Genomic DNA, 14,511 nt, shown 5'->3' on the forward strand with positions numbered 1-14,511 from the left:
ACCTCACAGTTTGTGTGGTTGCGCAAAAGTATCCGGGTGTCTGTTGCAGTTCAACATACCTCAGGAGCAACCCCCCCAGCCCATTGCAGCGAGAGGACATTAATTAGGTCAGAGGGGGGCGTGCCATCACCTCCAATGCTCGAGTCTGCCACCAGCATCGCGCCCGTTCCCACAGTTGTGCTTTGGGTCACTTCTTGGTCAGGATGAGACCTTCTGGCAGCAGCCTCAAGGCAATCACTCGATTTCTAGGAATATCTCCTGGTGGCAGCTAGTCTACAGTCGCCCTCTGGGTGGCAAGTGTTTAGCTGGCTGGTGACATTCATGTTCTTCCCAATCTGCCCTCCGTTAATGTGCAGGCTGCAGCGAAGGATAGGCACAGTTTCTTCAACGCTCCATCATCCAGCAGATCTCTGCTGCCTTATATGCCCAACACGGACTGGCTTGGCCACAAGGGGATGCAGGGGACCACAGCCTCCAGGCCAGGCGCCCCCCTCGGCCTCAAGGACCTTCAGGTGTGTTGCACCCTGCCCTGGCACTCTCCTCCAGAAGCCGAGCTTGTCTCCTCACCATTGCAGGGTCGGGCGGGTGTGTAGATGGGGAAGGGTGTTGCAAAGCTTGAGAAGATGCAGCCATTTTGCAGGCGCCCTTCTAAATGTCCTTCGAATCCCAGGGTAGCTGTGATTTTCCCTGCAGCAAAGTCCATTGGAGTGTTTTCAACCCCTCCCCACTTCGCACCCAGCATAGGATACATCCCTTAACATCACGCTATGCCACTGCAGCCGTTTCAATAAACAGGCTGCCAATCTGCCTGCCATTTAAATCTGCTCCGTTACTTAGTGTCCTTGATGACTGTGCAGCCGAGTTTGCGAGCGACTGGAGCTTCTCAATCCATGGCGTGCCTTGCCTCTGCATGTGCGCTCGGGTGATGCTGCGACCGGGCTGGGAACGATTTTAACCCAGCCGGGAGCCTCCGACTCACCTGCACGTTGTGCACAAATCCTGATCAATAAGTACAGACGGAAGCTGGAAATCAGCAGTATTATATGGCAAATTGCGCTGTGATACCACTTAATTTATGCTATGCAAAAAGCCTAATAATAATCTAAAGCGGCAATTCAAACTTCAAAAGAAACCCATCCAATTACAAGATTCCAACATTGCTGGTTCAGGGAGAAATCCAATCCCGGGATAGCTTTTATAACAGCCTAGGATTTTAAGAGAACCTGGAAACTGCCCAGAAGAAGAAAAGGCTGGAACGCAGCTGATGGCCTGAAGCAGATTTGGTGGATACAGAGACTCAAGTATAAAGAAATTGGGTAGACCCAGTTTTATTAAGGGAGAAAAAGCCTTCAGGGGTCGAATATATGAAAAAAGAAAGCACAAGGAAGGCAATTACCCTGTCTCTTGATTTTAGAATCTACGGGTAGGTGCTCCTATGAGAGTCAATGGGCCTCATTACGAGGTTGGAGGTAGCCATGGTGCTATTAGCGCCATGGCTGCCTCCAAACTCGTTCTGGAGAAATTACCGGTCCATTCCAAGGTTGGCGGGACTGGTAATTCCCCATTCACCAGGGCCATTCCCCATCGAGCCCATATAGGGCTCAATGGGAATGGGGAAGGCGCCAATAACGGTACCGCAAATTGCGGTACCGTTATTAACTCTAAAGTCCCTTTGCGGGTCCCGTCCTTAATGCCTGAAAAAACCAGGCGTTAAGGAACGACCCGCAAAGGGAACTTGTAGTAGGTCGGTAAGGGATTACCGGCACCGGTGCCCTTACCGGTGCCGGTAATCCCTTACCGACCACCTCGTAATGAGGCCCAATGTCATAATATTAACATAGGTTCACCAAATCGCCCATGTTATAGGAATATATTCCTAATGCCCAAGAATAGCAGATGTACAGCCCAAATGGCAAATATACAACCAAAATACTGAACCACAATTAAGTAAAAAATTATTAATTTAATCAATTTTCAACAAACCAACTAAACATTACAGACTAAAAACACTTTTCCAGAAATCACATAAATAAAGCGACCCGAGTCTGATACAAAACATCAAAATGTATAGTGGGGTTAGTACATGTGTTTGCATGACAACATTCTTTTTCAAAAAGGAGCAGAGCACTAGTGTTCAAAAGACAATACTCCGTCATAAATAAGCTTTTTGGAGATCTTAAGCTCTTGTGGTGGTCGACATATGTTTCGGCTAATAGCTAGACAAAATCAGACGCTCTGACAGCACGTCTGTCTTTGCGTGTGTAGCCGTCCTCAGGACAGGGAGCCAGGTTATAATATCACACGGATTCGTGTTGAATACTTGTAAGTTATTCGTACTCATTTCGGTTTTCAACCCACTTCATACTTAAACAGAGACAAATTAGAGACTAAAGCCTGGAGTATAAACTTCCACGCCTTTGAAACTAAGTTGATCTCATTCAAATTTCAGATTGTTAGGTATTCAATTCAGGGATTTCTTATCCTCTTTTTATGTTTAGAATAGTTGACAAGAAGATGAAAAGATAATCTTGATTTATTTCAAGCCCTCGAAATTAGATGGGCGTTGTCATGTGTCGGTTAGCTGAATCTCTATTTGTATTCTGTGAGAGGACCACCGAATTCAGTCCCGTAATTTCTCTCTTTTCACACCTTAAAAGGGGCAGGGCACATTCGGTCGACGTGGCGTTTAGCAGAGAACATCCATCGTCATGTCATGAGGAGGTTTTATCAATTGCTTTCTGTATCTTCTATATGCTTTGGAATAGAAGATACAGAAAGCAATTGAAAAAACCTCCTTGTGACATGACGATGGATGTTCTCTGCTAAACACCACGTCGCTACACTACGCTTTGAAATAGAAGATACAGAAATCAAGAACTTGAACAGACTGCAAAAGCTTAAACAAACTTGCATGACTTGTCTACACCCAATCAGTGAGCCCTGGATACAGCTACAGTTTTTGGAGAGTCTCTAGGAGACTGAAAACCTTGCAGTCCAAAAGCCACCAATGTAATAGAAATAGAAAGGAGACGGAAAGCATTCACACCACACAAACATCTCAAAGAGCAATTTCAAAATGGTGGACAGGCCTGCCTTCAGAAGGCCAAAAGAAAACACCTGATGAAATTAGGCACAACCTATCACAGGTCCCCACATCTTTAGGTCCCAACCCAGCAGGAGGGCCCAACACAGTAGTAAACCAAAGCTGCTCATTAAGGGGTTGTGGTTCGTCGGAAGAGGATGTGGCAGGTGTTTGGAAGGAGTCAGAAGGCGATATATGGAGTATTAGAAGGATTTTGGAGTTGCTCAAGGTGTGAGGTACAGTACATGTCTACCTACTGGCAACAAACAACTAAATTATAACCACTGAAACGTCTGGCATTTTAACAGCATTCTTCACTCACTACCAAAACGGTATCTGCCATGCATGCTACCTTGTCTGCACAACTGGTTTCTATTTCGATGCCTTCCTTGTCTCTTGTGATAGTACTAATATTATCATTAAAAGAACACCTTTATCACATGGTGTTGAGGGCCCTCTGTTTGTTAGCATGTCCAGTGCAAGAAGTTATGACTCTCACCTGTTTCCTCCGGCCAGACTGTGATATTTTCCAAGCATCCTGGTCCATGTGAGATGTCACCGTGTACTCCTCTTCTTCACTTACAAAATCATTGATCAAAAGCACCCCAGGAAAAGGAAAGGCCCAGCCAGAAAAATCAGACGTTTCCTCTCCTACGGCTAAACCAGTTGTTGGGCAGTAAATGAAAGGGGTGTTCTTCTAAAAGAAAAAGAGAATACTTAAGTGGGGCAACATTATTGTTTGCATGCAAAACGATCAGAAACTCTCGCAAATATGTAAACGGATGCAATAGCCACAGATAGGCATCACTTTGGCAATATGTGTTAACGTGTATATGCCACTAAAGCATTATTGAATTAAACAGAACAAAAAGTATGCTATGTTTGCTGCATAACAAGAAAGAGTGCACTTTCGCCAAAGAGGCTCCAAAAACGTATTTGCAACTGACCAGCATTCCATCTGCTTCTTAACATGACTAAGAATTCTACTTCCAATACGTTTGATACCACATTCAAATACAATTTGCTCTGTGCTTCACAATTCCCTTAAAACAGAGGGATGGAAATTTCAACTAAGCTACACACGCCACAGTGCCACCCACTAGCCTTTCCTGGAACTTTACCTCCAATTCAGAGTCACTGAGCAATGCATTGTGGGTATGCAAATTAGCAAAAAGCATGATTTTTGCTCCAGAAAATGGTCTTATATGGCATTGTTATTTTATACATAGCTGTGTAATGCTTCCTTACTTTACTAGGAGACCACAGATCCTAAATGAGCGCACATTTTTACAGTATAGGTAAACTTAGCAACGCACACAAATGTGTCATTCTCCCACCATGAATTAGTTTCTCTATTGGATGGCATCTAAAATCTTATCTCTTCCACTGACCCCCCTAGCTTCCTTTTTTCCTCTCTCACTACTGACTCTACCTCTTCCTACTCCTCCCGCCCCCTCCCTCGCTTAGCCCCTCTCCTTTAGCACCTTCTATCAATATTGTAAATTGTTCCTTGTACTGTTCTCTGGTTCTGATTCAATTGTCATGTATTGCTTATTGTATTATGCTTGTTCCTCTTGTTAAGCGCTTTGTATTAAAGCGCTATATAAATAAAAATAAATACAAAAAGAGTGGAGAAGTGAAATAAACAACACATAATTATAAGCTGTCCATCCGTTTTATATTAGCACTTCCCTGTTTCATAGGAAGAGTATTATTTCTGCTTGCCACCTGCTGTTAAGGTTGTGTAGCAGCATCCCTGAAGAAAAGTTTACCTCATGTGTTCCCTCCTAAAAACAATACAGCTATTTGTTACAAATTATAACGAACTCATAAGAATTCGGTGAAAAATGTTTAAAATTACTCTGAATCAAGTAAACCATTACTTACTATTGCTCAGCAATTCATTCCACTTCCTTTCAGGATACATGGGTCATTCACTATTAATATAAATGTTTAATCCTTCAGGCATACCAACATCATGCCCGTGTGATCTGCATGTAAACGAAACATGCGTTTGCCATCATGCATGGCCCACTTCTATTGTTGTAGGAGGTGTTTATATTTCCGCGGTGTAACATGTCAATCTTACATTCTGCCACTTAGTTATTTAATTAGCATTGTATCTTGTTAAATCAGCGTCTAGCATTCTGTGATGCTGTACAGGTGGTCATGGTACCTATAGATGGACAACACACGCATCTACCATATTGCTCGACCCCATTCTAATGTTAGAAGGCATTTAACTGCTGCAGTAGTGATGTTAAGTAGCCCCTTGCAATACCGCTTACTTGGTTAGTTCTAGGCATATCTACGTGACACAGCTCACTAGTGAAGCGCAGAGTATATTGTCCGACTCCATTAAAGCGTCTCCTAACCGTGTCATGCGAAATGCAGATTATGTGCACTGTGCAGGCATCATGAAGTAGACAGACAACCGGCTCACGTTTTGTTCTCAAATGTTTTATTAAAGTAAAATGCAAGATGGAGTAAGGCCTAACTTGCCCTATGTTAAGGTTGGATTTCCCTACCTAAAGAAAACCAAGGATAGTCTATGTCAGGAATTCCAAATTAAAAGTCAGTCTGTGTCCAAAATCTATACTTGCCCTCACAACTAACTGTATACAATGTGTAGGGATGTCGGCGTCAAAATGAATAGTGTTCGAAATAAAGTTCAGAGCTTCCTCCAGCTCTTGGCTTGTAATCCGCTTTCCCTTCCCCAAGTTCAAATCAGTATTCAAGGTATCAGGGTTTCCTTTCCCAAGAGTTCGATTGTTCCAGCTTTTCAACAAGCATAACATAGTTCCTTGGGACACTTACCAGCTCCTTGGATATCACCAATTCGCATAGGCAGTTCTTTTTCTTTACTTCAAAATCACGTAACAGGTTGTTGCCAAACCTAGGCTTCTTTATGGATTCCTTCATTGACTTCTCTACACAGAGCACACTGTCTACGCGCAGTTGTCGGACCACACAGTCCACCCATTACAGGTCATGCAACCAATCCCTCGACTTTGATTTCTACTTTTTTTGTTGTCATATAGTTTAAAATAAATCTTACACAAAGCATTAAAAAATAAAACACATCTATTACAGACATAAAAAAAGTCCAAATACCTAAAAGGAAGAACAGTAAGAAAATCACTGAAGTACAGTTTCAATATCAATTAAAAAACAACAGAGCAATAATTAAAGAGACGTTTTTCCCCCACATCAGTCTATACCAAAAAAGATTCCTGGAAAAGTCTGTACCAAAGCAATCCCAATCTTTATGAAACATCTTATTCCTATCCACCACAAGGTTCGAACAATCAGTGACCCAATGCCATAAGGTTTCCACCCTATCAGAACATTTACAAATACGGCAGGTCATCATGGTGTCCATTTCATTAACAAGTTTTTGATTTGTTCTCTCGTGTAGTGTTGGTTTACTCTAAATGCATATTAACCGTATGCAGTTTTTTGCAGGGAAAACAAATTGGATATGTCGGAAGTTGATCTCTTTTATGAGGGGATTTTTGCATACTCAGAGTACAAACAGTATGTATTCAGCGAGTCAAGTGTCCGAATCCAAGCTTTACTGAAGAGTTTACAATTTAATTTTCCTTGGTGCTTAATCAATTCTTCTTTTGATGAACCTATGCCCATCGGTAGCTCCGGCATCTTCAAATTAAAAAGATGTAATGAGTGCACAGAGCAACCCTTCACCATTTTATTTAAGTCACTGTAATGCAAATTCTCTGGTGGTTGGCACATGTTAGTATAGTTCATCAGCTGCCTCCACAGATAGCAAGCCTGTAGAGAAACTAAGGCCACTTCATGCCGGATGATAGGGTTGGGTACTGAGAGCCAATCTCAATACCCTTGTTCCTCAAGTGAACTTTAAAGCATTCAAATAATCACCCAAACCAATGTTAGACATGTCCATCCCATACAATAGAACTGGCTCTATCTTTGAGTGATAATAGCGCAAAGCAGGTAAAAGGAGGCCTTCGACATTAGAATTGAGGAAGTGTTCACACGATTGTAACCCAAGAATCTTACAGAGGGTACCCGATCCACTCTCTCACTGTCCAAAGACCAAGACATAGAGTTTTTGGATTCTTATTACTCGAGAATATCACCAATTTAGAGTTGGACCCATTTGCCTGCAGATTATTTCTTACTGCATATTGGTGAAACAAATTCAATTTATGCAGTAATCCCAAAGGGGTACTGTCAAAGAATATCAGGTTATCTGGGAATGCAACCTTAAATGACCCAACCTCACAGCAAAGCAGTCAATAGCCTCCCCCAGATGATCTATATCGCTCACATAAGCATTAAAGAAGGTGGGTGCCAATATACATCCCTGCCTTAAGTTCCGAAAGAAAGCTTTGAACATGGCAACCACCAGAGTTAAACAAATCTTCATGGCGGACTTTTTATGCAAAAAGTGCAATAAGTTGAATCAACTTCAGGGGGACACTTCAAGAGTTTTGACTACAGAACAGAGCGCACAACACAGTCAAATGCACAGGACATGTCCAATGAAGCCATATAGATTGGTCCAGCACCCTTATTCTTGGCACCATATAAGAAATGGGTCAAGATAATGGCGGTGAGGGGCATGCCCAGGTTTTGTCTGAATCCCACTTGAAAACGAGAAAGAAAGCAGATTGTTGCAGGACTACATTAAGATCTTTTAATAGGAGTAGGGCAAACACCCTACTTATGGCATCAGTTAGGGCGATAGGTCTAGAATTGTTTGGATTAGCGAAGTTGCCCTTTTTGTAAATCGGAATGAATCGATTGGGACCAAGATGGAGGGATACTATGTGTCTCAAAGATATCATCAAAGCAAAATTAGAGTATTCTTTAGAGCAAAAGGTGCAAAACCATCCGGCCTGGGGCCCTAGAAGGTTTCAGTTTGGTAATGGCCCAAATAAGATCTTCCTCTGTCCATGGACATTTACCAAACACTATCAGGCCCAGAGTACGGACCTGAAAACCTCTAAACACATCAGGTAGATTATACTTATTCTTAAGAAACTCGGTCCAGTTAGATTCTCAGATTGGCCAATTCAAACTTAGATGTGTAGACCCTAGAACGTTGTTTATGCATGACCAGAATTGGCATCCATTATTCGACAAAAGATGCTTCAATATAATTTGACGGTCCTTCCTACACAAATAGAATTTAACTGATATCAAGAACTTCTTATGACATTGGCAAATGACTTTTTTAAATAATCAGATACTCATTAAGACATAACCCACTTTGTTTAATATGTCTTATGATATTTTTCTTTCCCCTCTTAGATGTTACAATTCTTGCATCAAGCTGAAGGGAAAGTATCTTTTTTTTTAGACCCATCATAGTTCAAACAAATACATTTTCAGACAATCCATAATGGCCACGTTCAGCTCTTCGACACTCCCCTATGATGTCCCGTGCGTTGCTCTAATCCAAACAAGTTACTCCACTGCGTCCAACAGAAGACCAGTAAACCTTTGACCCATTCGGTCATTCCATCTCAGAATGAGACCACCTCTATCAATAGAGACACAAGCCGAAGCAGGATTCATTCAACTCATGTGCAAAATGACCAAATTGAATTGTAAAGTGTATGACAAAATGATCTTCCACATGAGGATCGGAAATTCTCAAAGGCCCACGTTTAGATATTATTTGAGAGGATACATAGAGATAATCAATCCACGAGAATGCCAAACCCCTGTGCCATGTAATATGGGGGAGGCCATGTGGGACGACAGCTCCATTTGTGCCAGTTCCCAATCAGCCAGAAAAGCATCCCACTCGGCCCCCTTAGGAACACATGAGGGTCTTCTCTCCGCTAGCAGCGGCTGACCCCTCCCACGTCCCCTGTGGAGTCCCACAAGGATCCTGTGTATCTCCCACCCTTTACAATGTGTTTACTAAACCACTCTTTGATATCCTTGATTATCTGGGTGTCTCCTACACTAATTATGCGGATGACACCCAGATACTCATCCCTATCACTGGTGATTTTGTAACCGATTCAAAATCTCTTAATACGGTCTACTCCGTCATCCAGGCCTGAATGGCCAATCATGGGCTCTGCCTTAACGACGAAAAAACAGAGTTAATCATCCTGGGCTCCCAAACTAAACTCGCGAAACTTGACGCCAACTACAATTCCTTCACTATTGACGGGATTGACATCAAAGTGGCCAATGTCACCAAAACTCTAGGAATCTACCTTGATTCTACCCTGTCCCTCACACGACAAACCAATGCAGTTGTCTCTGCATCGTCCTACACCTGCAAATTGATTACAGCCTGCAGGCCATTCCTGACTCCAGACAATTGTCTGACCCTCGCGAGAACCCTCATCTTATCCAAAATAGACTATTGCAATGCCCTATACCTTGGGACGAGCCAAAGAAATCTGGACAAACTACAGGTCACACAAAACAACGCCATTAGGGCAGCATTCAACATACCTAGACCGAATCATATAGCCACTATCAGACGCAACATCCAGTGGTCACCTATCTCGCACCGTATATCACTCAAATCACTTGTGCTCACACACAAGGCACAGAACAATGCAGCTCCAGCCTACTTAATATCACGTTTCTCGCATCACACAGCCACCAGACCCTTGAGAGCTGCCCAGGCGCACACTTTGGACATCCCCAGCTTCAAATTACGCTCGGCAGGAGGGTCAAGTTTTCCGGTCCTTGCTGCCAAGCTCTGGAACTCACTCCCCAATGCACTAAGGAACATTCCGCTTTGCCACGTATTCAAAACCAAAGCTAAACTTTGGTTACGGGAACAAGACATCCTGTAAATTTGTAACTGCTCACAGCGCGTACCCTTCTACTGTAACCTTGGGTACTGCTACTTTGTTATTATCTATGTCATTTTCACCCGTTATGTTATACTGTATCATTGTCATTTTCACCGTTCATGTTATACTGTATCACTACCTATGTTCATGTTATACTGTATCACTACCTATGTAACTGTTAACCTCTTCTCCTGGAACCTGTAACTTCTCCTCTGCAACTTGTAACTGCCTACTAAACATGCGCCCGCAAGCCTCCGGGCAAGGTGCGCAATACAAATAAATAAATACAAATACAAATACTAGTCTAAGTAACATATGGAATAACAGAAGAAGAATTCACCCTCAGCCCCTCTGCACACGAATCACCTACTATAATTATGGCATGTTCATTTCCCTACAGTAACCAAACCTCAAACAACTCGGACGAAACCAAATGTAAAGATAGCCTGGTTTATCTAGCTGGATTCCAGTATATATTTACCAGCCATAGCTTGGAATTTGTTAAATTTGCAGTCGGAGATACGGCCAAAATGCCCTCACAGCTCAGATTCAAGATTCAAGGCTCCATCTATAGCTATTGCCAATCCTCCACTCGGCCGACCCATGTCGGCTAGAGCGGCTGGGTAGGCATAAGTCAAATATCCCTTCAGGTCAAAATGAGACATTGCCATTGTTTCCTGAAACAGGAGTATATTATCCGTTCTCTTAAAGTCTGAATTGTTAAACATTTTATTCAAATTAACACACTCACACATGTTCCATGAAAGCACCATAATAGAGGTAAGGTTAGGGTTGAGTCAGTCCCTGTCTCAAAACGGCAAAAGCTTCTAGTGCTGACTCAATCCAAGTCCAATTATATCCATCTTTAAACATATTAGAGATCTGAGCTACTGCGGTAAATGAGGAATTAACATTGGTACTATTTTAAATGGTTATTTATACCATGCTTAATACCCAGAGGTTTCTAAACACAGACCCGGGGATCGAACCTGTGTTGCTCTGCATCGTCTTGCTTCCAAGAGGAGCGTGTTGCCCCCAAGCTATCCTCACGAGCTATTAGATTGTGTAGATTCAAGTACCACAGTCACCCCTTACAAAGGAGTCGATAGAGAAGACTTAGCTTCCTCTAAAGTTTATACCTCATGTAGCTCAAAGCCCAAAGTATGTAAATTAGGGCATTGATCCCATACCATATTTGAGTGGAAATGGGAGTTCATACATTTATTTGGTATTAATGGAAGGGATAAAAAGTCGATGTCCTGACTGCAAAGACCTCAATAGAGGAATCCTTTTAAAAATATCCAGAAGTTAGTTCTGTTAAAAAATCTCAATCCATTATTCTGACTATTACATTCCCATCCCACTTTCTTCAAGGAGTATTGTTCCTTATTTTTCTGTATCTGGCCCATGCACTATTGATCCGTATTAGGGTTAGTAGCTACCTCAGGGGGAATGCTTTGTGCATCAGTCCCTATGGATCGAGCATCCACAGATGGTACCAAAATTATCTACACTTGCTCCTAAATTCCCCTCCTGATTGACGTTATTGATTATTTTCTGTTTTGGATGATGTCAGATATTTAGTAGATCACAAAAAAGAGGTCATTTTAGTCTGTTGACCCTTGATATGTCTCAGTGCAGACCTTGAACTAGAGGGCAAGGAACCGAAAAACCGAAAGAGAGTAAGGCCACCAGTACATGGGTCAGTCACAACATCTATAGTTACGGGACTAGGAATAGTGATTTGGTCAGCATTAGTACTGAGGGATTCACAGAAAGGGTCACTATTCTTGAAACCAGTATTGGTGCACCCCTGGACCCCTCCTGTCCAGCACTTGATGATAAATTCACAGGATTTTGACCCTTATCTACAGTAACCTGTGTATGGAGAGGAATAATATTATTCATGGAAGTGGACATGGAAATGTTAGCGAAGAATTGCAGAGGTTTAATTTGAGTGCCGTCAGGTTTTTTTATTTGTTTGTTTATTATTTATACAGCGCGCCACACCCTAGGGCAGTGGTATTCAAACTGTGGGTCGCGACCCCCTAGGGGTCCGCGGGTGCATCCCAGGGGGGCCCTGAGAGCTCAGCATGAAAAAAGATTTTTTATTTTTTAGATTGGAAGAAATGGGCAGGGGTGGCCCACATGGGCGGGCTGAAGCATGAAACTGTCTCAGGCAACAATGAAAAAGTGGCCCACAGTTGTAAATGGATATTCATTCCTTTAGTCACAGACTGGGCCTCATTACTACTATGGCGGACCAGTAACAACGGTGCTGGTAAGCTACCGGCACCGTTGCTACCGTTCCGCCATAGTAAGAGTTGTGCTCGTGGGTGCTTGACAGCCCCCGCCAGGTCTGACCTCAGCTCGTCGGATGCACCGGCACCGTTTTTAACGGTGCCGGTGCATCCGAGCTCCCCCTTCCCATTTGAGCCATATGGGGCTCGAATGGGGATCTACCGGCACCTTCGAAAGGGCAATTATCATGTCCGCCTAACTCGGCATGACCTAGTAATTGCCCATTCGCGGGTGCCAGACCCGGATGCAACTCCAGTGGCAGCCGTGCCGGTTTTACCGGCACAGCTACCGCCAGAGTAGTTATGAAGCCCACTGTTTCAATAGTACCCAAAGGGGTGCTTTGTGTTAAAATGTAAGTAAATTGTGATATATTCAGCAACAATGGTCAACATTACTAACTGCATAGTGGCCCCTCACCCATTATGGAGGAGCTAAGGAGCCAGCCCAGTGAAACAGTGAGCACTCCCTCAGCTGCTTTATCCAGCTAATGGAGAGCTCCTGGGCTGGCTGAACTGTCAAAGGGAAACACTGTTTCCCTTTGACAGTTCAGTTTAGTTCCCCAGCCGCACATGCTCACTGAGCCATGCAAGTGCTGGGGCGTTTTGCTTCGCCAGCATTGCATAGCTCATTGGAAATGCTGGCTGGGGTACTGCATGTCTGTATGTCCGAGGGGGAGCTCCTGCGCCTCCTCGCACATACGGACAGAGCAGCTGGAGCAGCACCCACACACAGGCCAATGCAGAAGGTACGTTTATGTTCATTGTTTTTATTTAAACATGTGTATGGATGCGTTATGAGTGAGTGTATGGTGATGGATGCTCATGTGAATGATAGAGTGATTGCTGTATGAATGTGCAGCGCCTTGCATATACACATAATCATGTTCATTGTGTTAGGACCAGTGGGGCCCAGGGGACAGGGATGGTATCTTTTTACCGGACATCTATCATTCAAAACCCTCTGCCTTGTCCACAAGGCTTTCTGGGGCCTCGGTCCAAAATACCTTCAGCTATTCCTCCGCAAATACCTCCCCTCTCGAGCTCTTCACTCCTCTACCTCCAACTCCCTCAGGGTCAGTCGTTTATCAAAGAAACGAGCTGGTGGTAGATCTCCGTCTTCGGCTGGGGCCTCCCTCTGGAACAGCGCCCTGCCACTCTAAAACTTGAGGAGAACCATCTTTCTTCCTGCACTTATCAGACCTACCCTGTCTGCTGCCTTTATTATTTATTTATTGTTATTTATCTGTTTCTCCTCTGCTTCGCACTTTCCACTTCTCCCCCCTTCCATGCACTTTTCCCCTCACACTTGCGCGTTCTCAATTTCACTGGGCCTAGTAAGATCGCTGTTTTATTCTCCTCTGTTCCCCTCCCTTGCCTTGTCACGCTCTGAAACACTTGTGTACGAGCGCGATAGAAATAAAATATCAATGCCTGCCCCCTGGAATCCCAGCAACAATTGCAAACTGTTTGGCTATTTACCCATTTTTTGTTAAAAGTATGCTCTACAATGCAACCTTTTAACCTATTGTTTAAAAAAATATTCACAGGGGGAAACCCCCCCGAACCTCCCCTTAATGCCCCTCCGCTTAAAAAAGATTCACCAGCCGCCACTGGCCCTCAGACTGTGTTGGGAACGGGATGGGGGAACCGAGGGACTATGGTGGGAGCACAATGGGCGGGAACCATGGGATAGTGATGGGAGCAGAGTGGGGAGAGCCCTGGGTGTGTGATGGGGTGGGGAGAGACCAGCGACTGGGTAGGAGTGGGATGAGGGAGCCCAGCGACTTTGATGGGAGCAGGTGACGGCGCGCAATATATACTGTCCATTTGGCATTTCTGGGGGGTCCCGACCTGCCCACATTTTGCTCAGGGGGGCCCTGGCCAAAAAAGTTTGAAGACCATAGCCCTAGGGTATCTGGGCGCTTTACAAGACAGCTTGGTATACATAAGTACATGCAAGTTACAAGTCAGATTAGCATTCATGCATACATACATGTGACGGGCATTAATACAGGTAACAGAGTAAGATGTGTTAAGCGCATAGAATCAGTAATACAGTCAAAAGCAACAATTGTTAGCGGTGCATGGCCAGTGGAATCTCAAAAAAGGATCAAGCATATCAAGCATTGAGTGTAGTGTCCTTGGAGAAAAGCCATTTTTTAGTATTGGTTCTGAAGCTATGGATGCTATGGTCCATGCGTAGGTTTAGCGGTAGGGCATTCTGGGCAAGGGCTGCTTGAACCGGAAAGCTGGTACCTCCAGCTCTTTTTAGGTTGTAGCGACGGGAGATAATGCAGTGTGAGTTGGCTGATCT

General features: G+C 43.8%; 1 protein-coding gene across 2 annotated transcripts in view; it reads right to left on the bottom strand.

The window, feature by feature from the left end:
• The window catches only part of ALKBH4 (alkB homolog 4, lysine demethylase), a 111,794-nt gene that overhangs the window by 40,566 nt on the left and 56,717 nt on the right, over positions 1-14,511 (bottom strand). For both annotated transcript variants that reach the window (XM_069614970.1, XM_069614969.1), the window contains exon 2: positions 3,582-3,779. In XM_069614970.1, the coding sequence (XP_069471071.1) occupies positions 3,582-3,629 (48 nt within the window). In that variant the 5' untranslated portion in view covers positions 3,630-3,779. The remainder of the gene's footprint in view (positions 1-3,581; positions 3,780-14,511) is intronic.

Source organism: Ambystoma mexicanum, chromosome 9 (assembly GCF_040938575.1).
Source record: "Ambystoma mexicanum isolate Mex_15411 chromosome 9, UKY_AmexF1_1, whole genome shotgun sequence".
NCBI lineage: Eukaryota > Metazoa > Chordata > Amphibia > Caudata > Ambystomatidae > Ambystoma > Ambystoma mexicanum.